Genomic DNA, 27,461 nt, shown 5'->3' on the forward strand with positions numbered 1-27,461 from the left:
AGGCTGGGCTGTGAAACGACAAAGACCTGGTAGAGTTTACAGAGTTCTGGGCTGGTGCTTTCCCAAGGAACATTAATGATCAAGTTGCAGCTGGCTGGGGTGATGGGCCGTGGGATGGGCGGGGCTAGGTCCCAGGGTAACTTGTCTTTTTTTGTTTGTTTGTTTGTTTTTTAGTTTTGTTAATTTCTGTAGTAGTTTTCTTTATTGCTTTACTTTAGATGCTTAGTGTTCCGATTATTGTGCATTAAAGGGAGTTTTCCCCAATCTGTTTGGTATTTTGCATGCTTTTATATTAACTCTGGCTATATATTTATAATAACTCTGGCTATTCCTACACAGGCACCTTCTTTAGTTTAGGAAATTTTCATTTAGGATTTTATTGGAAATCTTTTCTAGACATTTATGCTGATTGATCTTCACTCTCTCCCTCACCTTCTGTTTCTGAGGTGTTCCCTGTGGGTGTGCAGCTTGAATGCTTCTCTGCGTCCTGCTCTGAGCTCTGCTGTTGTGTGCTGTGAGGGGACCTCAGGGAAATGCTGAAATCAAGACATGGTGAGTACAGGATATCTGCACACAATGGGGAGGAAAATGAGGCTGAAGAGTAGGACCTGGGGTGGTGGGTCCTCCATGGGGTTGGATCAGAAGCATCAGCCAGATGTGACTTCCTGTGAGGTTTCTAGTGGTTCTCCTTACTTGCAGTTCCAGGCCATGACCTCTGAATAACTTCAGTATCATGGCTGATTGTAATTCTGTCCAGAACATCTGGACCAGTTGCTTTCTATTAGAAGAATGGGTGCTTTCTGTGACTATGCAGCACCTGTGTCCAAACCTTTTTGTCTTTTATAATATACACTAAAAAGGCAGGAATAGGACTGGAGAGATGGCTCAAAGGTTAAGAGCTCTGGATATACTTACACAGGTCATGAGTTCAATTCTTAGCAACCACATAGTGGCTCATAACTATATGTAATGGGGCATGGTGCCCTCTCCTGGCCTGAAGTAATACATTCAGGGAGAACATTGTAGAAGTAAGGAATTAATTCCTTAAAAAATGAAGATGGATATGAATCTAATAGTTCTGATTTCATACATTACTAGTTTTTATTTTGTTAAGTTTCTTACTTTTTTCTGCTGTAGGTTTTTTTTTTTATATTTCTTTAACTTGTATGTTTAGTGTTTTGATTGTTAAGCGGCAAATGAAGGACCTCTTTCCCATTTTCTTTCTACTTTTGATGCTTCCAATTCATTAACAGGCATCTTCTTTAGTTTAAGAGAGTTTTCATTCATGATTTCATTTGAAATACTAAATATTTTCTAGACCTTAGGTTGACTGATTCTTCTGATTCTTCTTCTTCTTCTTCTTCTTCTTCTTCTTCTTCTTCTTCTTTCTTGTTATTCACCTTCTCCTTCTTTTTATCTGCTCCTCCTCCTTCTCCTTTTCCTTCTCTGACATGTCCTGAGAAAATAAACTAAATAAAACATGGAAGAGATCTACTGCAAAAGAGGATGTATGGGGCAAGGGAAGAGAGTGAGAACCTGAGGTTTGTGATTTATTTTCCTGGCCAGTATTCATTATTATCCTATTCTGGTGTTTGGGCAGCTGCATTCGTGGTGATTATGGCTCTAGGTACTGGTTTCTCAGGGTGTCTTTTTTGGGTGGGAGTTTACTCCTGGCTTATGGTTTGCTGTCTAGATTTTTAGAAAATGTTGGGTGACTGTTGCCCCTTTTTCTGACCTGTTTGGTTGGTATGTTGAAGAGGAAATGCTGACTAATGTTAAAAGGTTCGAGAGGAGGTGGGCAGTAAGAGATACTCTTAGCAATCCACAAGGATCCATAGTCAGGAGAGAGGTGAAGCTGTCATCATTCTACATTTCAGAGCTACAGTCATCGGAAGAAGCCTCAGTTGTGGATGTGTCATCATCAAAATGGCGGTTGCTATGTCTGTGAGTGATAGTGTTGATGATTATGAGTGTGACAATATTCATAAGCAAGTGGGCTTAGGATGGATGAGATGACTTACTGAGCATGCCACATAGACCGATCTGAAGAACAAGCCAAGAGATGATGTTTGTCCGTGCTTTTGCCTACTGTTTGTAGCTTCTGTTCTATTCTAAGCTCCCAAAGTGGTGAACTGATATCTGCCAGAACCATTAACAGCAACGATTTATTATGAGATTTATTATTGTTTTTATGAGATTTTTTTTGCTTCAGGATTCTACCACAGCAAGATAGTTGCAAGTTAGAACACCACCACCAACAACAAAAAATGGTATCAATAGATGATTTTGCTGCTGGACTGAGTCTAGGTTCTGTTTTGAGGGATATGGACATTATTAGAAATTGAGATGACAAAAGTCATAGAAAGCTGTTCATGGAATTTAATCAGTTGTTCTTATAGGATTGTGAGTTTGGAGTGTTGACAATAGGCAACCAGAGGAAATCGAGATCATAACATTTGAGTGGAAAATAGACTCTGAAATTTTTAGAGAGAGGTCATTCATGTGATATTTTGGACAAGAATCTTTTCTCCTTGGCTTACACCCTGAAATATTGAGTGGGGCAAAATTTGACATGAATGTGCTGGTTTCTATATTTTCATTCTAATGTGTGTATTTGTTCATTTTCCCACTTATTTATTTATTATTTATTTATTTTATTTGAATTCGAATTGCTACCATCTCTTCACTTCACTTTACACAGTCCTTCATTACGAATTCCTTTTATCTCTATAAGGAGCTCGGGGACCACGGGAGTATCTATCAACCTTGGCATTTCACATTTCTGGATGGTTAGGATTATCTCTCTTACTGAGGTCAGACAAGGCAACCAAGTTAGGTGAACAGTTTGGACAGACATTCAAGAGCATAACGGACATCCCCTATACTTGATTTTAATCAAAAGTCCGAGAAGCCATTAGATATATCTCCTGCTCCATTTGTTGGTGGAAACACATGAAGACTGAGTAGCTCATGAACTGCATATATTGTGGGGACCTTAGTCCATTCTGTGTATGTTTCTTGGTTGGTGGCTCAGTCTCTGAGTGCCTCCTTGTATCTGGGTGAGTTGACATTGAGGTTCTTCCTATGGACTTCCTATTCCTTTGGAGACCCTCAGTACTTTCCCCCAAAAGACCCCCTGGACTCTGTCAAATGTTAGGCTGTGGGTGTCTACATCTGATTCCGTCAGGTACTGGATGGACACTCTCAGAGGACAAGTATGCTAAACTACTCTCTTTAAGTATTTCCTCAGTAATGTCAGGGATTGTTGCTTAACCATGGGATAGGTCTCAATTTGGCCAGGCTATTGTTAGGACATTCCTTCATTCTGTGCTCCATCTTTTTGCCTGCATTTCCTGTAGACAGGAGAAGTTTTGGGTGGAAAGGTTTTTGGTTTTGTTGGTATAATTAACTGCATTGGGGGCACAGTCTGGCTGCAGAATCTGGCCCTCTTCAGTGTCCATAACACACTGCTATGCATCTCAGCTACAATCAACCCCGTAGACTCCCTGTTGGCCTCCCTTTCGTGGTCTGTGGCACATTCTAAAGATGCCTAAACTCTTAGACCCCTAACATCTGCAGACTTCAATTAATTTTCCTCAACCTATGGCCTTTCCTTTCTCCTCACCACAACTTTTTGTTACTTCCCCTTCCCCTTTCTTAACTACATACCTTTCCAGTTCTTTCTCTTTCATTTATCTCCTATGACTATTTTATTTCTATTTCTGAGTGAGATTTAACCATGCTCATTTTAGACTTCCTTCTTTTTAAAGATTTATTTATTATATATATGAACACTCTTAGCTGTCTTCAGACACACCAGAAGTGGGTGTCAGATCTCATTACTTGTGGTTGTTAGCCATCATGTGCTTGCTGGTATTTGACCTAAAGTCTTTCCAAAGAGCAGTCAGTGCTCTTAGCTGCTGAGTCATCTATCCAGCCCCTTAGCCTTCCTTCTTGTTTAGTTTCTTCAGGGCCAAGAAATGCAGCAGGGACATCCAGAACATTATGGCTATTATTCATTTGTATGTGAGTACATATATGCATGTCCTTTGGGGTCTGGGATACCTTACTTAGAATGGTGGTATCTAGACATATCGATGTGCCTGCAAAATTCTTGTTGTCATTGTTTTACAGGCTAAATATAATCCCATTTTGTAAATGATCCATATATTCTGTATCCATATTTTTGTTGAGGTACATCTTAATTTTTTTCTTAGTTTCAAGCTGTTATAAATGAATCAGATATGAACTTAGTGGAGCACATACCCTTGTGGAGAGATGGCTAAGAACATATCCAAGGTGTAACACTTACTCCAGCTAAGTCTTAAATTCATAATAGGAGTAGGCAATGTGTTTCCTAGTTGCAAGAAGGAACTTTTAATAAAACCTGCTGCAAATGTGGTTTAAGTGATGCAAAGTCCATCAACTTAGAAGTCAAACTTGAGAGGATCATTCATATGATATGTCTTCTGAAAACTGATAGATAATAAAATTCAAGATTATGGATTATTCCTGTATGGTTACAGTTTGGCACTATTACACCATTCTTTTGTACAGTCAGCAGCCCAGGGAAGTTCATTGCAGTGAAATTATGAGGATGATGCTTGAGTTGCATTTTGCGACCACAACTTGTTGAGATAACTAAGGTATTGGTAAATCTGCCATAGAAAGATGTATACAGGGAAAGGAAGTAGCCAAAATGTTCAAAGATGTGACTTTCCAGATTTTGCCTTGAATGTCCAAGGAGACTTTAGACATTTGAACAGTGTAGGAGCTCCTGCAGACTGCTAGGATCACTGAAGAAAGACTGAATGAATTTACATCACATGATGAACATTTGCCTATAATGATCAGGGTATGTTGTTGATTGAAACAAAATGCGTCCAGATAGGATGATGTCTTTGGCCGCTTCTCTGTCCTGTCTGGCTTTCTTTGTGAAGCTTGTGGAAGAACTTCTGGTAGGAGCCATTCCAGATACCTTCCAGGATAGTGCTTGTAGAATGAAAATTTTATTTTTTCTCTCTTTTTTTGCTTTTCCAATAATTTATATATTCTTTGTCACCCTTATCACTATCCCCATTATATGTCCCTTGCCATGGCAGAGTCCCTCCCCCAGTCCCCTCTGTTTTTCTTTGAGAGGTTGTGGGGCCCCCAGGTATCCCGAAAATTGGTACATCAATTCTCTTGTGAATTAAGTACATCCTCTCTTACTGAGGCCAGACATGGCAGCCCAGTTAAGAAAACAGATTCAAAAGATATCCCCCCCACCCCCAGCTATAGGGAAAGCCCTTGCTACAGTTGTTATTAGATGACCTTCTGAGCCTGTGAGCTGCATATCTGCTATATATGTGCCAGGGGACTTAGTCCATCCTGTGTATGCTATTTGGTTTGTGGCTTAGTCTCTGAGTCTCCCCAAGGGTGCTTGTTACTTGAGTCTCTTTGTCTTCCTGTGGAGTTCCTATCCTCCTCAGGGGCTTCAATCTTCCTGCCAACTCTTCCCCAAGATTCCCCAAGGTCCATGCAAGGTTTGACTCTGGATCGGTGCAGACTTTTCAGTCAGCTGGTGGGTGGATCCTCTCAATAGACAATTAATCAAGGCTTCGGTGTGGGAGCATAACAGAGTGTCATTAATAATGTCATGGATTGGTGCTTGTCCATACAATGGCACTCTCAAGTGGGGCAAATTTTCATTGGCCATGCCCTCAGCCTCTGCTCCAGATTTTACCCAGCATTTCTTTTAGAGGGGAACATTGTGTCCTTGGTGTGTACTGTGTTGTGGTTGAAACTGACCCTTCAACTTTCTTCACATGCTCCCATATATTCACTATAATCTCTTTCTTTAAATCATATAAAATATAATAGATACATTTGGTAATCAGTGATAATCTATTTTACAAGTCTAGTTGTTTTATATTTTTACATTTATTTTATTTTTTGCTTTTCTTTTCCAAAACAAATTTTGCTGTGTAGCTTTGTCTGTCCTTAAAGTAGTAGAGAAACCACAAAAGACACATGTCTTGTATTTGTAATATAAGCACTTTTTTGTGTGGTTTTTCTTTTTTCTGTTGTTTTGTTTTGTTTTTGGATTTGGTTTTTTCGAGACAGGGTTTCTCTCTATAGCCGTGGCTGTCCTGGAACTCACGTTGTAGACCAGGCTGGCCTCAAACTCAGAAATCTGCCTTCCTCTGCCTCCCAGAGTGCTGGGATTACAGGTGTGTGCCACCACCGCCCGGCTCCGTGGTTTTTCATTCATATCTTTAGTATTGAAATTTGACCAAATGTTATAGACTAAACTTCATATTTCTGCCAGATGAATACAGATGTGCTTTGAATTTATAATTCTTTGTAGGAACTTTCATAAAGAACTTTGAATTCAGTATCATTTTTTCCCATGGTTGTTTTTTTTGTAGGGATTGAGGGTCTTAAAATATACATTTTAGTCACCTAGAACACATTGCAAAGGCCATGCCAGTGTCTTGGTAAATGGCACACACCTGCCTGTGCCTCTGTGATTAAAGACATGAGAAAATACACCCAGCTTGCCCATCATGTTTGTAGTTAGTAATTGTTCATACAATTTTTCAGATGTGTGCTTGGTATTGTGGATCTGTTTCCTCTGCATCTCCCTCTCAATTCACATTTCTCTAGCAAAGCTGTATCCTATTCAAAGTGTTCAAAAGTGACAGAAGTGTATCTTATAATTAAGCTTCTTCTAAAATGACACAGCAATTATAAATTCTGAGTCAGAAAATAAGCAGAGCAAGCATGAGAATGATGTGAATATATATTGGAGAAAGCATATATTTTTTTTCCGGTGATGTTAGTATCATGCTTTGTGTTGTACACTTGTATGGGATATTTAGGATGCAGTGACTTTTGATGATATGCACATGAAATTCACTGAGGAGGAGTGGAATTTGCTGGATCCTTCCCAGAAGAGTCTCTACCAAAATGTGATGTTGGAAACTTACCTGAGCCTCAAAGCTGTAGGTAAGTATGTTATTTTTTTTCTGAAGGATATAAATGTTTCTTGGTTATTGATGATCTTCTATTATTTTAATTGTATGAAAATTGAGCTGAATAATTCAGTTCTACTGAATTATCACTGTAATTTTCATGGTGCAGTGGAAATTCACAATACCTTTAATTTTGCCTATTTTCCAGTGCTATATCATGTATTTTCTGTTACTGTGTTTTAGGCTATAATTGGGAAGAGCATCATCTTGAAGAACATTGTCAAAATAATAAAAGTCATGAAAGGTAATTTTCATATGCAAGCTGTTACAAATTTGTCTCTGAGGAAATTTTAATATCTTATGGAATCTCCAGCAAAAAGCAAAAGTGTAAAATCACAGTCCTTTAAATGTAGATATGATTATAATATTCTTACAAAATGATGTACCTCAAGATCTTATATCTGATTTGTGTATCCATTTGATAAGTAGCTCCATTAGACGTGTGTTGTGGATCTGCCAATCTGTATAGTCTCATAGTATTTAGAAATTGCACATTGAATAGTGATAAAATTATATCCAAAACATTCTAATAAGCAAATAGTCCATAGAAAGGTTGGTGATACTCATATTCTTGTAGTAATATGGTCCAGTTTGGTGAGAGGGCATTTTATGAGAATCAAGAATATTGTTGTGGAGAAACATTAGTCCATATTGCACATGTTATGAGAAACAAAAATTTAAACAGTGTGAATGCAATGCGTAAACCTTTCATTTATCATTCTTTTTATTAGGTATATCATGTGTCACAAGGGATAATAATCATGTGAGCATAGGGATATGGAAAGAAGAAACATAAATTTTTTGTTCTAAAACAAGAAGATATGTAGTATTCTGCCTTTGAAAGAAATTAGGAATATGAAAGACATTTGTAATTAGTTAGTTTTTTACCTTTACAGGGAATATCCCAAAACTCATAGTGTAAAAAATCTTTATGGGTACTAGGAATTTGGAAATTCTTCAGTGTGTCCTGGTTCCCAGTCACATGTGTTGTAATTCAAACTAGAGGAAATATATGAAGACAATCAGTGTTATACAGATCAGAGTTTTTCTAACTTTCTTCAGATAGCTAAAATACATCATATAAAAAGAGGGTACTATATTTATGAGCCATGTAATAACCATCACAGGTGTCTTGAACAACTCATAATGAGAGAGGATATCATGAACATATAAAGATCTAAAACCTTAAGATCTTCTGCTTCTTTACCATTAGAGAAATTGTAAATATAATTCATATTGATTACATGATTGATCAGAGTAATGAATGTGGTAATGATTTCACATGTGCTAATTATCATTGCAGGCATGTAAGAAGTCATAGTGGAGAGAAACCGTATGAGTGTAATATATGTGGTAAAGCCTTTACAAGATGCAGTAATCTCCAATATCATAAAACAACACATACTGGAGAGAAATCTTATGAATGTAATCAATGTGCTAAATCCTTTACAAGATCCAGTAATCTCCAATATCATAAAACAACACATACTGGAGAGAAACCTTATGAATGTAATCAATGTGGTAAAGCCTTTTCAAGATCCGGTAATCTCCAATATCATAAAACCACACATACTGGAGAGAAATCTTATGAATGTAATCAACGTGGTAAAGCCGTTGCAAGACCCAGTCATCTCCAAGGACATAAAATGACACATACAGGAGAGAAACCTTATGAATGCAATCAATGTGGTAAAGCCTTTGCACAGCACAGTTATCTCCAAATTCATAAAAGAACACATACTGGAGAGAAACCTTATGATTGTAATCAATGTGGTAAAGCCTTTGCAGAGTGCAGTCATCTCCAAAGACATAAAAGAACACATACTGTAGAGAAACCTTATGAATGTAATCAATGTGGTAAAGCCTTTGCATGTCACAGTAATCTGCAAACACATAAAAGAACACATACTGGAGAGAAACCATATGAATGAAATCAATGTGGTAAAGCCTTTGCACAGCGCAGTAATCTCCAATATCATAAAAGAACACATACTGGAGAGAAACCTTATGAGTGCACTCAATGTGGTAAAGCCTTTGCACAGCGCATTCATCTCCAATATCATAAAAGAATACATACTGGAGAGAAACCTTATGAATGTAAACAATGTGGTAAAGCCTTTACAAGACCCAGTCATCTCCAGTATCATAAAAGAACACACACCGGACAGAAAACTTATTAATGTAATCAATGTGGTAAAGTGTTTTCACCAGGGATAAGTCCCCAAATTCTGTGTGCTGGAGAGAAAATTAATGAATATGATCACGAATTAAGTGGGAGTTAGAAGGGTATCATAGTAGGATATTATAGACATGGGTCCTTGGGATTATTTCCACTCTGGAGATGTTTTTATGTTGTTGTTGTTGTTGTTTTTTTTTTTTTTTATGCTTTTGCAAAGAAGTTTGCTGCCTCGTCTGAAGAGTTTCCTTGAGGTTAAGGTAAAGATGTTTACATTAATTGTATTGACAAAGTAAATCATGAAAATCACCGCATAGAATTTGGCATGAAAATTTTTAACAAACATAGAAACTAAGAAAGGAAAAATAAAAAAAAAGAAAGGTTCAAAATACAAGGCTTTATCAGGAAGTTGAATGACGTTTAATCTTGTGATCAAGGATATTCACTGGCATTAAAGGAATGGTTACATTAGGACAAGATTACATTCAGCTAAACATATGGATTTGCAGTTGATTGAAAGTGAACTGTATCATGTTAGGAATTTTTATTACCTGGTTACTGTTTTGATGTAGACAAATGAATATAAATGTGTCAAATTGCCAAGAGATAGATTTGGATTCTGGGTTCTGAATTTAAAATATATGCACAAAGGCTTAGTTCATGTCATGGTGTTACATGCTTTTTAACCCACCATTCACGAGACAGAGCCATGCAGATCTTTGAGATCAAGGTAGATATCTAAGCAAGTTCCAGGAAAGCCAAGATTATGCAGTGATATGTTTGAAATACTGAATGCTGCTAATAAAGTAATAGAAGGAGCTGTGTTCCAGCCCCAGTAAGCAGCAGAACTCAGAGCTCGGTCTTAAATGGTAATAATACAGAGACAATTGATGCTGGCTAGTTAGTAATTAGAGGTGATGAAGAAGAAATCAGCATCACTGTGGTGAAAACTGACTGGTATTTTCTGAGTGACAGAAAAGGTGTGTTCTAGAGATCACCAAGGTTGGACCTCATGGTGCAGCTCGGCTTGGTTATGTGTAAGAATAACCCAGGTGGTACTGACTTCGAATTCATGAAATTGCCATGCAGAAAAGCTGAGGCTTGGCACAATTGAGCAAGCATAAGGAAGGTTATGGGTCAAGACTAGTTCTAGCAGAAGAACCCAGCACCTTGAAGATGCAAGTACCATGGGATGAACAGCAAGTACAACAGGAGCAGTAGAATGGAGTCAATCAGAGCTTAAAATGATAACAGAGGTCAGAGTTGGAAAAGTGACCCAATCTCTTTGGAGGAGCAGAGAAGATCATGTGTGGATCCAGGACTTTGAAACAAGAAGCTGTGAAATTGAAGTTATCTTAGAGACCCCAAGTTTTTGAGATGTTAGAACTATATGATACCTGCTCAGGAATTGAATCAAACCAGTCAAAGAGAACAAATTGTGCTTCAATGAACAAAGCAGAAAGGAGTTGGAGACCTGAAGAACACTTAGACATCAGACATGGAGATGCAGAGTTTGGAGAATGTTCTGCTGGCTTTGGTCTTCTTTAGGTCCAGTATTTCCTCATGATTACCTTTATCTGTTTCTTAGGATGTTTTGGTAAAGAATGTTGCTGCCTATTTCCCTTGTCTGAACAGTCTTCTTGAGGTTATAGTAAAGAAGTTTACATTGATTGCATTGACAAAGGAAGTCTCAAAAATCCCCGCATAGAATTTGGCCTGACTGTTTTGATCAAGCATAGCAATCTCCCAATGCAGTAATACAAAATTTAAGGTTCAAAAAGCAAAGTATCACCAGGAAGTTGAATGACGGTAAATCTTGTAATCAAGGATATTCAAAGATACTAAAGGAATGGTTTTATTAGGGCCTGATTCCATCCACCTAATCTTACAGATTTGCAGTTGTATGAAAGAGAAATGTGTCATGTTAGGAATTATTATTACCTGGTTATCGTTTTCATGTTGACATATGTTGATACAAATTTGTGTCAATGTGAAAAGGGATGGGTTTGTTTGCTATTCTGTGTTTTCAATTTAAGTTCTAAAAGGAAAAGCTTAGGTTCAGGCATTTTGTTACATGCTTTTTATTCCAGCATTCATGAGACAGAGCCATACAGATCTCTGAGGTCAAGTTAGATTTCTGAGCAAGTTATAAGACACCCAAGCTTAGGCAGTGAAGTTTTGGGGGAAAAAAGTTGATGATAATGTAATAGAAGGGGCCATCCATATTCCAGCCTCAGGAAGTAGCAGAACTCAGAAGCTTTGTCCAATAGAAGGAACTAATGGAACAATAGATGCAAGCTAGCTACAGCTAATTAATTAGAGGGGATGATGAAGAAATCAGCATTTCTGAGGTTAAATCTTCCGGGTAGTGTTTTCTTAGTGGCAAAGAACATGTGTTCCAGAAATGGTAATGTATAAAGATTGCTTTTTTATTTGTTTTGTTTTACTAAGTATTTTTGCATTTGTGGATTTAAAGAAAATTGCTCTGTAATTGTCTTTTGGTGCTTAGTGTTTTTTGACTGGCTACTTGAGCAACCATGGGTTCACAAAATAAATCAGTTAATGTTTGTTCTGTGTTTATATTGTTAAATACTTTAAGGAGTATTCTCATTAACTCTTCTTTGGAAGTCTGGTAGAATTCTACCCTGAAACTCATGGTCCGGGGTTCCTATTGGTGGCAAATTTGTAGAGCCTTCTCTTTTTCTAGATGTTTACGTATAAGTTGTTTATCTTAGGGCTGGAGAGATAGTTCAGTGGATAAGAGCACTGACTGCTCTTCCAAAGGTATTGTGTTATATGCCCACATAACACATGATCACTAGCAACCATCCATAATTGGATTTAATGCCCTCTTCTGGAGTGTCTGAAGTCTGTGATAGCGTACTTATATACATTAAAGAGATAGATAGATATATAGATAGATAGATAGATAGATAGATAGATAGATAGATAGATAGAGAAATATATCTTTTTAAAAATTGTTTGTGATAGTTTGTTTTAATTATGGTAAGTGGATGCTATCCAGGAAATTTCTCATTTCTTTTAGAATAACCAACTCAGTGGAAGACAGGTTTTTTTTCAAGTCTAGGTTTTTATCATTCTCTCAATTTCTTTATTGTGTTTTATTTTTTCACCATTTTTATTTTAGATTTCAGTAATTTTGATATTCTCTATCTGTCAATAAGGGATTGCCTGTCTTTTCTAATAAAATGTTCAAAGGATCAACTCCATGTTTCATTGTTTCCTTGCTTTCCTCTCTTTCTATTTTATTGATTTCAGCCTCCCCCAGTTGGATAATTTCTTGATGTGTACTCCATTTTATAATAGCTCATTCACTTCTTTCTGTTCTAGACTTAAATTTGTGCTCTTAAATTGCCAATATGTGTGAGTTCTCCTATTTTTTAATGTAGGCATTTGTGCAATGAACTTTCTTCTAAGCACCACTTTTATTTTTCTTTGTTTTAAATAGGATTGTGCATGTTGCATATTCATATTCATTGAATTCCTTAAAATCTCTTATTTCTTCCTCTATTTCTGCTTTAACCTATTTTTCATTCAGTTGTGTGGTGTGCAGTTCCCATGAGTTTGTAAACCTTGTGTTCTCTCTTGTTTTGTTGATATGCAGCTGTAATTCTTGGTGGTTTGATGAGACACACGGTGTTGTTTCAATTTCCTTGTATGTATAAAGACTTTCAATGTGTCTGAATATGTGGTCAGTTTATGAGTAAGTTTTGTGAGGTGGTGAACAGAAGGTATATTATCTTATATTTCAGTACAATATTTTCAAAGTATCAGCTGGATTCATGTCCTTGCTCTCAGTTAGCTGGAATATTTCTCTGTTTAGTTTTTGTCTGGAGAATGTGTCCCTTGGTAAGAGAGGGGTATTGAAATCAATGATTCTAAGTGTATGAGGTTTAATACATCATTTTAGACTTAAAATATTTCTTTTACATAGGTTGGTGACCTTGTATTTAAGGCAAATATTAAAAAATTATGATTCCATCTATAGTAATATTTATTCCTTTGAGGAATATGTAGTCTACTTGAATTATTTTGATTATACTTTGATCAAAATCTATTTTGCTAATTTTTAAAATGGCTACTCCATCCTGGTTCTTTGTCCATTTGATTAGAATAGATATTTGCTCACCTTTATCTTGAAGCAATGTCTATTGTTGCTGTTGAGCTTTAATTCATGTATGCAATAGAAGGATATGTTTGTGTTAATATCCATTCTGTTAGCCTGTGTCTTTTCCTTGGTACACTGAGATTATGGATATTGGAATGGTTCATGAACAGGGATATTTAACTCCTGGAATGTTCTTCTTCTTCTTCTTCTTCTTCTTCTTCTTCTTCTTCTTCTTCTTCTTCTTCTTCTTCTTCTTCTTCTTCTTCTTCTTCTTCTTCTTCTTCTTGATACTGCAGGGTGTTTTGGTATTGGTGTGAGTGTGTGTGCTTTTGTGTGTGTGTGTGCGTACGCGCGCATGTGTGTGTGTGTGTGTGTGTGCTTTCCCTTCTTTTGTAGATAACATAAGACTTTTGACTACCTGTGTATCATTAACTTCTTTGAGTTAGATTCTTCTTCAATTACTTTGTGAAGGTCTGTATTTGTAGAGAGATATTGTTCAAATTTAACTTTATCATAGACTATCTTATTTTTCATTTGTGGTAATTAAATATGTTCTACATATAATAATCTGGGCATGTGTACATTCTGCAAAACGTGTGTCCAAACCCTTTTGGCATTAACAGACTCCAGTGAGAAGTCATCTGTGATTTCAACAGATCTTCCTTTATATGTTTTTTTTTTTTTTTGGCTTTTATACCATTGTATCATTTAGTATTTGTTCTTTGTATTGTATATTTTGATTATTACTCAGGGAAGAGACTTCATTTTATGATCCATTCTGTGTGGTGTTTTGATGATTCTTGTACTTTGTTAGGTACCTCGCTCTTTAGGTTAGGAAATTTTTCTTGTATGATTTTGTTGTCAATACTTTCTGAGACTTTGATCGAGTGTTCTTCCTCTATTGCTAGTCTTCTAGTGCTTTGATCTTACACAATGTCCTGTATTTTGTGGATATTATGTCAGGAAGTATTAGATACAACATTTATTTCCTGATGCGTCCATCCCTTCTATTTTATTTTCAATGCTTGAGATTTGTCTTCCATCTCTGTATTCTCTCACTGAACCTTGCCTCTAGTTCCAATGCGCACTCCTAAATTTTTATTTCCAGTATTCCCTCAGTTTGTGTTTGCTTCATTTTTTTTGTATTTCTTGGTCTGTAATGGTTTGTTTCCTTCAACACTTTGTTTATGATTTCTTTATTTATAGAATTTATTGGTTTCATCCACTGTTTTGTTTCTGTTTTCCTGGGTGTCTTTGTGGTATTTATTGATTCCCTCCAATTGTTTGTGTTTTCCTGGATTTCTGTAAGTGACTTAGCCATTTCCTCTTTAAGGACCTCCAGGAACTTCTTATAGTTGGCTTCAAAGCCTTTGTCTTATAATGCAGCAATGTTGGGATATTTAAGACCTTCTTTGGTAATATAAATGGACTCACAGTCATTAACCAGAGAGGGATCAATGTTGATCCTTATTACATCATCTTTTGCCAACACCATGGAATGGAATGGTGTTATCACTTCTCAAAATGAAAAGTTCCTTTTCATGTGGATGAACTTGATATTCTGTTTTTTTCTATACAAAAAAAAAATTATTGTGGGGACCATCTATGAAACCATGATAGAAACAGAATGAATGCTACCTTATCCATTCTATCTTTATTTGTTTAGCAAGTCAATAATTAATTTCAAATGCATCACTGCTGTAATCTCTTGCTTGAGATTATTCCTCTAAAATTCCAGATAATTAAGAATTCTTTCATGTTTTTTTTTCAAGTCTCCTTTTGCAGATCCTCAGTTCTCCTACAGAGCTGCAGCCCAGCGACTTCTTCACCACAGAGGATGCTGAGTCACTGGCGCTCCAGGTGGTGATTATCTCAATGCTCACATTTTGGATCTCCTCTAGTAACTATGACTTGTCCCCCAAGCCAAGTTTGGCTATGCTGTCAGCAGGCCTGAGTTGTTTTTTGAAGGTGATTTGAAACCCCATGTGTTTTTGTACCTCTGAACATTCGCTGTGCTGACAGGATTGGAATGTGACAGGCAGGCAGAGGTGGAATTCTGCAGGAGCTCTGGTTCTGGAACTTGTCCTCCTAATGGCTGACCAAAACGCATGGTGCCTAGGTTCGAGGATGGAGATTCATTGCAGGTGCTGAGATTTTTTTTTTCCTGACAGCTCAGCCTCCTGACATTTCAAAAAGCAGACTTTATTCTGTCTACCATAGGTAAATGACCCATTCGGCCCTACAAGTGTGTCAATACTTCTCACACTGTCCCCCTCTCATGCAATGTAAAATATTCATTGCAAACACAAATCTCCTTGCAGCTGCTTTCCTTTCTGTTTGCCTAAGATTTTCCATATGGCACAGACAAGTGCTCAACTGGTATTCTGCCTCAGCTGGTCATTTCATCTAGCTGTAGTTTCCCTGTTGCCTTGGGGCCATGGTCCAAGATTACACTTGACAGACAGGGAAAACACAGGATGACCCCGGTTGATGCACTCATACACCCCGAGTTTTAAGGAGAGCCTTGGAATCCTGGCAGGGCAAGTCCATAGTTAGTCCCCCTGTTGGCTTGTCTACACTTGTAGAGGCCACAGCTTGAGTGGGGACCAAGAAAAGAGCCAGTATCTACAATGATCCATAGATCCACAGCTCTGACTCTGAGGTCCAGGTGCTGCCTCTTCTTCACAGCAGGGGTCGCTGTGGGGCTGCTCTTCCTCCAGAGAGGAATGCCAATGGTCTGTGCACATCTTTGGAAGCTCAGGGCTCTATTAACTGTGAATTTCCTACACAAACAAGTTCTTCTTGGCTGTTGGCTTACGTGAGCTGAAATCATTTCCAACAGCGTCCATGATTTTGTTTCTTGGTGCTTTCATTTTGTCAACCAAATCAGATTATGCCCAGCAAGCTGCAATGGGACTTGATTTGAACCCAAGGTGCACTCCTAAATGCTGACAGAACAGCCTAGTGCCCAGGAATGAGTCATTCTCTCAGTGAATGCAAGATGTATTCCCTGATTCTTCCCACCTCTTTTGAAAGTTCTAGGTGATGTGAATGATGGAAAATATTGAATATTCAAGGGAAAACATGCTGGTCAGTATTTCTGTGAAGTGTCTATTTTGTTTCCTAACTACACTTCCTGAGAAATGAAGTTCAGAGAGTCAAATGTAAGAAATCATTCTTTAGCCTGGTACACGGCTTAGCCTACTGAGGGATTCAACTGTTACGAAGACCAACAATAGAAGTAAGGCTTGTAAGAGGTGAAGCTCTTCCAAGACTGGAAGCACTTAAAAGATACACTCTCGAGGCCAGGGAGCTGGCTTTTCTGTGTCAGGGCCAGCACTGTCCTGAGCTTCCAGTGTAGCCTGTCTGGTTTCTGCAGGTGAGTTCCCTTGTGAAGCAGACATTTCCAAAGGAAATTGCTGAAAATAGAAAGAATCTCCTGTGCAGGATTCATGGCACAGGCCTCTAATCCCCATACTAGAGAGAGAAAGCAAAGTAAATCTGAGTTCAGGGCTAGTCTAGTCCACACAGAAGGAAAAAGGGGTAAAATGGAAGTTGCAGATGGAACCCAGATTAAATTGTAAAGGAAGCACATGGGCGGATCACTCCTCAACCATGTTGATTAAGCAGAGAGGTTTCCAAAAGTCCTCAAGTTTACTCCCTGTGTGCTGGTTCTTTTGTGTCCCAACACCCATGAAAACCAGGATGACAAATTCTCCTAAGGACTTCCTTTAAGACAAACCACCAGTTACTCCTGTAACCAAATGAAGGAAAAATAGACTATCCCCATCTGTCTCTACTTTATCCTTCATTTTTCCCTTGGGCCATTTCAAAAAGAACACAAATCTCCAGCTTTTAACTCTTTTATTAAGAATGAGATAAACAAACAAACACCAGATGGCTGCAAAGACACAACTGCCTTGTGTGTGCCTTTGCTGTAATAGAGGAGCTGACAGAAGATCCCCAAATTTCAGGTGTTAGCAGGCATCAGGGCTCCTGGACCCCAAAAAGAGTTCTGGGTGACTTATTCACTTCTTTTTCTTCTTTTGGCCAAAAGCCTTTTGAAGCCATGCCCAGCGTCCTAGGCTCCTGGGACTGTCAGAACCAGGATCCTGGTCAGGGCAGTTTCTACCATCATAGGTCTCAAGTTCTAGCCCTTTGTCCCTCAGCCAGCTTGGTGAGGATTGGTCTACCTCCTCTATATCTTTGCCTTGGTTGTTGTTGTTTATATCACCTGAAGCCACACATGTCTCCTTCTGACTCTCAATAGGGTGCTCTTCTTCATGGCACAATTGAATCTTTGGTAGTATCTCTGGTAGTCCAAGCTCTATAATACACAAAAGTACAGATCCCAATCTGCAAAACAGCCATCCTCAGAGCAGGGGCTTGACTCTCCAGAGAAACAACGTGGCGCAGACGTGGAAGATCTTGTAGTCAGGGCTGGCAAATCACATCCACTCGGGAGTCCATCCTTTTGGGAATCTGCTGTGTTTTTGACAAAACTTAGATGGTACTCCCTCAGAATCTTCAGGTTATCCATGGAATGCTGAGGGCAAGTCCTTGACCTTCAAATACAGAGAAATCTCCAGTTAGTTAATTATACCATCCTGAGCATTACACTGTGGAATATTGGGTGTTAAACCCACAATAATAGCATCTATTTGCATTGCCTGATAGAGACAAAATTCTGCCCAGTCTGGTGATGCAATACTTTAGTCTCAGCACCTATAGGAAAGAAGCAGATTGGGGACAGAAGTAGAAGCAGTTGGATCTCTGATCTCAAGGCCAACCTGGTAGGCAGACCTAGTTTCAAGACAGCTAGGGCTACAGATTAAAACCTAGGCTAAAATATCCAAACAAGCAAACAAGAAAGTAGTGAAGCTCCTCAAATTAAGATCCTATCACTCTGGATGCAATTGGCTAGAGTTAAAATTATAGTGGACTGATGAGACAGGCAATGGGGGAAGTGCTCATGGGTCAGTAAATCTACTTGGGGTGCCTATTTTAAAGAGAAAAAGATCACATAGAATGATCTCTCACTCACTCTCTTTCCTGATAGGGGGATATATTAGAATGACTTACATGATGGTGTCTGCCTTATTCCACAACAGCTGAATGGGGGAGCAAAGTCCAAGAATCCAGAAGTTCCCAGTCCCTGGGGCTGGATGTCTCAGCAGGTCTTCAGTAGAAGATGCAATCACAGACAAGTAAGCAATAATGCCAGGGAAGTCCTAAATCTTGCTATCTAGGAGAGAGCAAGCAGGCAATGTGAAAACTGACTTCCTCTGTGTTCTTATATAGGCCTCAAGATGAAGGTGTGGCCCAAACTAAAGGTGTGTGTTCCTGATTCAATCTCTGGATTACAGGCGAGTGTCGTTCTGCTAGGTGTGGCGACTCAGACCTATAATCCAAGCACTATGGGAGTGAATCTAGCAGGTGGATCTCTGAGTAGCCTGGTCTACAAAGTGAGTTCGAATGAGGTGAGAAGAGAAGTGTAATGTTAGCGAAATTTTTGTGATCTACAAAATAACAGATAGGAGCCAATCTGACATAAGTCATAGTAGGGTTGTTATTTTATTATTTTATATTATTTGAATTAGCTTGGACCATACAAGAAACCACTATCATGCAGGATGGTTGTGGTGGTTGAGGGCAATTGCAAGAGCCAGAGCCTTGGAATGAGGTCTGGCAAGAAGACTAAAGTCTCCATTTTCAGATCCACAGTTCACCTACAGAGCTGCAGCCCTTATACTTCTTAACAGGGAGTGCTGCAGCACTGGCGCTCCAGGTGGTGTGGACCTCAGTGGTCACACAGTGGGCTCCCTTCTCTAGTTAGCTCTGACTTGTCCCCCAAGCCAAGTTCTTCTAGGCTGTCAGCAGGCCTGAGTTATTTTCCGAAGGTGATTTGAAACCACATATGTGTTTTTGTTCCTCCGAACATTCACTGTGCTGACAGGATTATACTCTGCCTGGAGAACAGAGGTGCAATTCTGCAGGAGCTCAGGTTCTGGAAGGTGTGCTCCAAAAGGCTAACAAAACCCCTGGCACGTTTGATCAAGAATGGTGATGCATTGCATGTGCCACGGGTTCAGATTGTTTTCTGCCCTGCTCAACCTCCTGACATTTCGAAAAGCAGACTTCATACTGTCTACCTTAGGTAAAGACACATCTGGCCCTATAAGTGTGGTAAGACTTAAGACACAGCCCCCTCCCCTTGCAATGCAACAAACTCAGTGCAAACATAAATCTCCTTATAGCTGGTTTTCTTTCTGATCTTCTAAGATTTTCAAGATGGCTCAGACAAGTACTCAACTGGTATTCCATCTCAGCTGGACTTTCCATCAAGCTGTAGTTTCCCTGTTGCCTTGGGACCATGGTCCAAGAGTCCACTTGACAGGGAAAACACAGGACAGCCACGATTGACTTACTCACAAACCCTGAGTTTTGTGTGAGTCTTGCAGTCCTCGCAGGGTAGGACCATAGTTAGTTGCCCTGTTGGCTTGACCACAATTATAGAGGCCACAGCTGGAGCAGGAACCAAGGAAGGAGCCAGAAGATCCTAAGCTCCCTAGATTCACAGCTCAGCCTCTGAGCTCCAGGTGCTGCTACTTCTTCACAGCAGGTGTCTCTGTGGGGCTGCTCTTCTTCCATAGAGGAATGCTAATGGTCAGTGCACATCTTTGGAAGCTCAGGGCTCTACTAATTGTGAATTTCCCACACAACCAAGTTCTTCTTGGCTGTTGGCTTACATGAGCTGAAATCATTTCCAACAGCATCCATGAGTTTGTATCTTGGTGCTTTCATTTTGGCAACCAAATCAGATTATGCCCAGCAAGCTGCAATGGGACTTGATTCGAACCCAGGGTGCGCTCCTAAATGCTGACAGAACATCCTGGTGCCCAGCGATGAGTCATTCTCTCAGTGTATCCAAGATTTATTACCTGAGTCTTCCCACCTCTTTTGAAAGTTCTAGGTGATGTGAATTAAAGAAAATATTTAATATTCAAGGGAAACATGCTGATCAGTATTTTTGTGCAGTGTCTATTTTTTTCCTACATACACTTCCTGAGAAATGAAGTTCAGAGAGTCAAATGTAAGAAATCATTCTAGCCTGGTTCACGGCTTAGCCTACTGAGGGATTCAACTGCTAGGAAAACCAACAATAGAAGTAAGGCTTGTAAGAGGTAAAGCTCTTCCAAGACTGGAACCACTTAAAAGACACCCTCTCGAGGCCAGGGAGCTGGGTTTTCTTTGTCAGGGCCAGCACTGCCCTGGCCGTCCAACTTAGCCTGTCCTGTTTCTGCAGGTGAGTTCCCCTGTGAAGCAGAAATGTCCAAAGGACATTGCTGAAAATAGAAAGAATCTCCTGTGCAGGATTCATGGCACAGGCCTCTAATCCCCATTCTAGAAAGATAAAGCAAAGTAAATGTGACTTCAGGGCTAGTCTAGTCTACACAGAAGGAAGAAGGGGTAAATTGGAAGTTGCAGGTGGCCCCTAGATTAATTTGTAAAGTAAGTATCTGGGGTGATCACTCCCCAACCATGTTGATTAAGCAGAGAGGTTTCCCAAAGTGCTCAAGGCTACTCCATGTGTGCTGGTTCTTTTATGTCCCAGCACACATGAAAACCAGGATGTCAAAGTCTCCTAAGGACTTCTTTACAACAAACCACCAGTTACTCCTGTAACCAATGGCAGGAAAGAATAGAATATCCTCATCTGGGTACACTCTAGCCCCCATATTTTCCCTAGTGCCATTTCAATAACACAAATTTCCAGCTTTTTAACACTTTTATTAAGAAAGATGTAAAGAAACAAGCAAACAAACACCACATGGCTGCAAAGACACAACTGCCTTGTGTGTGCCTTTGCTGTAATAGAGGAGCTGACAGAAGATCCCCTAATTGCAAGGCTTAGCAGGCATCAGGGCTCCTGGACTCCAAACAGAGTTCTGGGTGGCTGGTTCACTTCTCCTTCTTTTGGCCAAAAACTTTTGAAGCCATGCCCAGCATCCTAGGTTCCTGGGAATGTCAGAAGCAGGATCCTGTTCAGGGCAGTCTTCACCATCATAGGTCTCAAGTTCCAGCCCTTTGTCCCTCAGCAAGCTTGGTGAGGGTTGTTCTACCTCCTCTATATCTTTGTCTTGGTTGTTGTTGTTTACATTTCCTGAAGCCACTTGTGTGTTCCTCTGGCTCAAAAACTGGGAGACCTCTGTGCTCTTCTTCATGGCACTATTCAATCTTTGGTAGTATCTCAGGTAGTCCAAGGTCGCAAATACACAAAAGGAGTATAGATCCCAGTCTGCAAACCAGCCATCCTCAGAGCAGTGGCTTTACTCTCCACAGAAACAATGTGGATCAGACATGGAACACCTTTTACTCAGGGCTGGCAAGACAGGTGCTCTTGTCAGTGCATGTTCTTCAGAATCTAATATATCTTTGTCAAAACTGGGAGAGGAGTGCATCATCTCCTTGGCTTTATCTAGGGAACTCAGTGGCCAAGTCCTTGACCTTCTGATTCAGAGAAGACTCTAGTAATGGATTTTACTCTCTACTCCATGGCTTCTCCCAACCATTACACTGTCACAAACTGGGGTTTAAACCCACAATCCTAGCATCTGTTTGCATTCCCTAAGTAGGCAAGATTCTGCTCAGTCTGAGGGCAAAATCCTGTCATCTCAGAACCTAAGGGAAAGAAGCACATCTGGAACAACAGAATCAGAGGCATGTGGATCTCTGATCTCAAGGCCAGCCTGGTAGTCAGACCTACTTTCATGACAGGCAGGGCTATACAGGAATGCCCATGCTCAAAGAATAAAACAAAACAAAAAACAGAAAACAAAAGAGTGAAGCTGATCAATATAAGATGATATCTCTTTGGATGTTGTAATGATATTTAAAAAAAAAAAAGAGCCAATACATTCCTCACCCACCATAACTACAGGAGAGACAACCAGCCCACTCAGTGAAGTCCTTGGAAGGGGTAGTAATCTAACCCTTTGTTAGGGTCAAGCCAGGCTATCAAGAATCTGGTCACTGCCTCAGACATTCTAGAGCAGTCCGGGCCACTTCTTGCCTCACCTGACACTTACCAGGTCTCCACAGCTGCTCCACCTTCAGAGGTGATCTCACTTTTGTCTCTGGGGCAATCTCTTCCAAGTAGCTTTCTCAGCATGTCAGCTGAGTTCTCTCTCTGCCATATGCAGGGGACCCACGTTTCACACATGTCACACTACCTGTGGGACACCAGTTCTGTTGGTTCCCCAACCAAGGTGCATCAAATTGCCCAGAAGAACAGACTTTCAACACTTAATTAATTAATTTGCCAATTATATTTAAGTATATTTTTAAGAAGTTCAAGATATCAATAAGGTAATAACAATGCCATGTATTAAAGTAAAAGTTCTATCCCAATAGTCTATCTTTTAGATATATTTACCTCTGATTCAATCTTGGCCCTCTGAATCTCTACCCTCTCCCACTCATGGTTCCTGCATGCATCACCCTGTGTCGCTCTCCCTAGCTCATCCTCCGCAGTCCCTTCTAATTGCTAGTCTCTCACTACCTCAGTGTGAATGTATAGGAAATATCTTTCAACGTCACACCATTGTCTAGAGTTAAACATTATAGGCAACTGATTAGGCAGGCAATGGGGAAAGTGCTCATGGGCTAGCAAGTCTATTTGGGGTGCCTGTTTTTGAGAGCAAAAGATCACATAAAATGATCTCTCACTCACTCCCTCTTTCCTATTAGGGAGATATATTAGAATGACTTACAGGATGTAGTATGCATTATCCAACAACAATTGGATATGAATCAAAGTCCAAGAATCCAGAAGTTCTCAGTCCCCAAAGCTGGATATCTCAGCTGGTCTACAGTAGAAGATAGAATCACAGACAAGTGGGATCTAATGCCAGAAAAGTAATAAGATTTGCTAGCCAGGAGAAAGCAAGCAGGCAATGTGAAAACTTGCTTCCTCCATTCTTATATAGGACTCAAGATGAAGGTGTGGCCCAAATGAAAGGAGTGTGTTCCAGATTCAATCTCTGAATTAAAGGTGAGTGTCTTCTGCTCATGCCTTTAATCCAAGTACTATGTGAATAAATCATGAAGGTGGATGTCTGTGAGTAGCCTGGTCTACAAAGTGCATTCCTATACAGCCAGTGGTATAGCAGACAAACCCTGGCTCATAGAAACAATACCAATCACAATGACACAGTTATGTGGCTTTCTTGCTCCATATCCAGATTAAAGGCCTCTGCCTTTCAATCTCAAAAAGATCTGCATTTAACTGGAGTGTTCCGACTTCAAAGACCCTGATTACCTACTACAAATAAAACAACAAATCCCTTGAAGGTGTGTCCATAAGTTTTGGATTTTGATTAATTCAAGTTGTAATCAAGTTGACAACACAGAATAGAGATCACAGAGTGTATTTCGCTATGTAACCATGGCTGTTCTGAAAATTGCTTTGTAGACTAAAGTGACCAACAAAGATCTTCCAGTCTCTGCCTCCCTGGTTCTGAGATTAAAGGCACATGTCAACGTGTTTTGCTTGGAAATCCTGTTCACTGTACTTTCTTTTGCTGGCATCATGAGCAGTTGATAATCTTATATTCCCAGCAGAGAGATGGTTAGGGGTACAGCTGAGTGTAGAGATGAAGCTTCAGGACCCAGACTCTCCTCTCTACCACCACCCCCTACTCCCCATCCCCTGTGTCTGTTTCTCATTTAAGGTCCTGCCTTTGAGATGAATAAACATAACATTTCCATCCTGTACTCTCTGTGTCTGCCGAGAAGGCAGGCAAGGATCGCCTGGAATAGCTGGGTTCCAGGATACACTGAACTACAGTGGGTATGTGGATGTCTGCTTTCTGTGTTCGGGAGAACTCTCCATGTGAGGATGCGTGACACCAAGTACATGGAACAATAAACCTCTTGCACCAATCTTTCATCAAGCTGTGTGCTGAGAGGTTGAGCACCTGATCTAAGACCCTGTGGGGTCTGTTGAGTTCCAAAAATCTTTGCACCCTGTTGTTTCCAAATGCTGAAACTTGTCCACTTTCTTTCCATTGTTGAATACATGGTAAAGCTGTCTTTGACAAAGGCACCCTTTAGGCTCTGCACTTGTACAGAATCAGCTGCCTAATGGCCTCGCTGCCCACCTCTGGAGGTCTACAAAACTGTTCTCTGCCAGAATCTCAAATGGAGCTGCATTTATTTCCTTGTGAAGATGCTTTTCCAGGACAGCACTGTGCAGGACATCAAAGCTCTGCTCACTGAGCTGTCTTTCCCAAGCTTGACTTCATTTCTGCAGTCACCACATGGCTATCTTCCTGGTGAACACCTGTCCAGTCTATAAAATGCCAGAAGATGCTAACTGATGGCTTCTCACTCACACGCGCAGTGTTTGGGGCCAGCTTTGCAATCCTGGTTAAGTCCATAATTAATCTGCTTACTCCTTTGTCTAGTGCCAGGGAGATATTAGTGATATCCAAAACACAGACAGAAGCAGATTGATGCAACTCACAGCAGGGTATTTATTGCAGCTAGTTTGCAGTCATTCCCGACATGCACCACTTCACTCAGGACAGTTTTCCTGTTCTTGGGGGAACCCAATATGTCTATCAGGGCAAGGCTTTATAGAAAGCTGTAAGCAGGGAGTTCCTGTGTAAACATCTAATTGGAAAGCTTTTAAGGCCTTTAACAAGTTGTCTGGTGCTGGGAGTCATATCATAAACTTAATTTCTGTTTTCCTCTGCATTGGTGAAGGTTAGGCAAGGGGTTGGCTTGTAACCTGGGGGTGTGGGTTTGTTGGGGGAATGACCTGAAGTAGCAGGTCTTGTAGAAAGTGTAACCTGAAATGCTGGTTTTTGGGGGATTAGCCTGGAGACAGGGTTTTGTTGGAGGGGCAATGTGGAAACTAATGTTAGTTACAAGCCTGTTACTATACCTGTGTTTAAGCACAGGTCAGGTTCTCTAAATTGGATCTGAACTTAAATGATTTGGCATCTCATGGCCACACTGGTGGTAGTTAGAAAAAGAGCCTGGCCAATGAATAAGTCTGGCTAGAATCATGAATGTGTCTTGGCCCCAAGCTCCAAGTCTGTGACTGCTTCCAGAAGGGGGCATGCAGGAGCTAGCACTGTGTACTGTCACAGTTCCCCCTGGTCATCTTTATCCATGAGTATTTGAGACTTGCTGCCTATGAAATTTCTACTAGGTTGTCAACAACCTCTGAGTTGAAATCTGTTAGTTTGAACTCAGAAGTTTTCAAACTTTATACATGATTTTGTTTCTAGGTGCTTTCATTTTATTGACAGGATCAGACACTGCCAGGCAAGCCACAGTGGGATTTTGTGCGAACCCAAGGTCTAGACCCCATGTGCCTAGACACCGAACAATATGCTTGGCATTAGAGTGTGTGTGTGTGCAGGAGATATGATGCTGTGCTGTCAGCAGACTGAGCCTAAATCATACCTTGATCGCAGACAACATAGTTAATTTTGTTTCTAGGTATTTTACTTTTCAAAATGAACCAGACTTTGCCAGGCTGTAGTAGGATCCTTTGCAAAAACCTAGAGTCCAGAAAGAGTGGAGGAAACACTGGACAGAACCACTGGTGCCTATGTACAAATATATGAGAAATGTGATCCAGACACAATTTCATTTTGTTTTCAGGTCCTCTCTGATTACTATTGCTTCTAAAGGGTATGTTGTATCTCTACAAAGTTGTCATCCACGTTGATTCAGCACAGGGGTTTGTCAAAGTTCTCAAAGTTACTCCCTGTGTGCTGATTATCTTATGGCCCAGGACACCTGAGAACCAGGTATCTTAAGAAAGTCTTAAAATTTCTTAAAATAAAACACCATTTAGTACTGTGACCAAGGCTCAAAAAGCAAAATAAGAAAACAAAACAAAAGCCTGAAAGTTCTCAAAATAAAATCCTCTGACTCTGGATGCAGTTGTCTAGTGTTAAACATAATAGGCAACTGATTAGACAGGCAAAGGAAAAGGGATAATATGTCAACAAATCTATTTGGGGTCCCTGGTTGAGAGATCAGTGTATCCTGATCTGTATCCACACCACAGTTCATTTTTTCCCTAGGTCCATATAAAGAAGTACACAAATTTTCAGCATTTCAAAACTTTTATTAAGAAACCTGTAAAATAACAAACATGAAATAGCTGGATGTAAAGACATAGTGGCCTTGTGAGTGCCTTACAGGAGCTGACAGACGATCCCCTGATTGCAAGTCTTACCAGGCATCAGGGTTCCTGGGCCCCAAACTAAGTTCTGGGTAAATTTTTTCACTTCTTCTTCTTCTGGCCGAAATCCCTTTGAAGCCATGCCCAATAGCCTAGGTTCCTGGAAATGTCAGAAGTAGGATCCTGGTCAGTGCAGCCTCCACCATCACAGGTCTCAAGTTCCAGGCCTTTCTCCCACAACAAACATGTCGAGGGTTGTCTGGCTCTGCTATACCTTTGTTTTTGTTGTTGTTTACATCTCTTGAGGACACTTGTGATCCCATCTGACTCTCAGTCTGGAAGACCTCTGTGCCCTTCATGGCACAATTCAATTTGCTGCTGTATTTCAGGTTGTCCAAGCTCTCAAATACATAGTAAAAGTGGTGAAGAGTCCAATCAACAATCCAGCCATCATCAAAGCTGTGATTTGGCTCTCCACAGAAAGAAAGTTGCTGAGATGTGGAAGATCCTTAACTCACAGCTGGCAAATCACATGCACTCAGCAGTCCATGCTCTTCAGAATCTGCTGTATTTTTGACAAAATGGAGAAGGTACTCCTTCAGAACCTTCAGGTTATCCATGAAATGCTGAGGGTAAGTTCTTGACCTTCTGATATAGAGAAGTCTCCAGTTAGTTAATTATACCATCCCAAGCATTGCACTGTGGTTGAATTGGGTGTTAAATCCACAATACTAGCATGTATTTGCATTGCCTAAGGAGACAAGATTCTGCCCAGTCTGGTGGTGTAAAACTTTAATCTCAGCACCTATAGGAATGAAGCAGATTGGAGATAGAAGCAGAGGCATGTGGATCTCTGATCTCAAGGCCAGCCTGGTAGACAGACCTACTTTCAGGACAGCTAGGGCTATACAGGATAACCTAGGCTCAAAGAAT

The 27,461-nt window shown here is 40.0% G+C and overlaps 1 protein-coding gene across 1 annotated transcript in view; it reads left to right on the forward strand.

Moving 5' to 3' along the window:
* Window positions 1-452: 452 nt before the first annotated feature.
* Window positions 453-27,461, forward strand: part of LOC127669705 (zinc finger protein 431-like) — a gene marked incomplete at its 3' end in the record, with an annotated part of 326,640 nt that continues 299,631 nt past the window's right edge. Inside the window, exon 1 of the mRNA XM_052163883.1 lies at window positions 453-552. Coding sequence (XP_052019843.1) covers window positions 550-552 — 3 coding nt within the window. The remainder of the gene's footprint in view (window positions 553-27,461) is intronic.

Source organism: Apodemus sylvaticus, chromosome 19 (assembly GCF_947179515.1).
Source record: "Apodemus sylvaticus chromosome 19, mApoSyl1.1, whole genome shotgun sequence".
Taxonomy (NCBI): Eukaryota; Metazoa; Chordata; class Mammalia; order Rodentia; family Muridae; genus Apodemus; species Apodemus sylvaticus.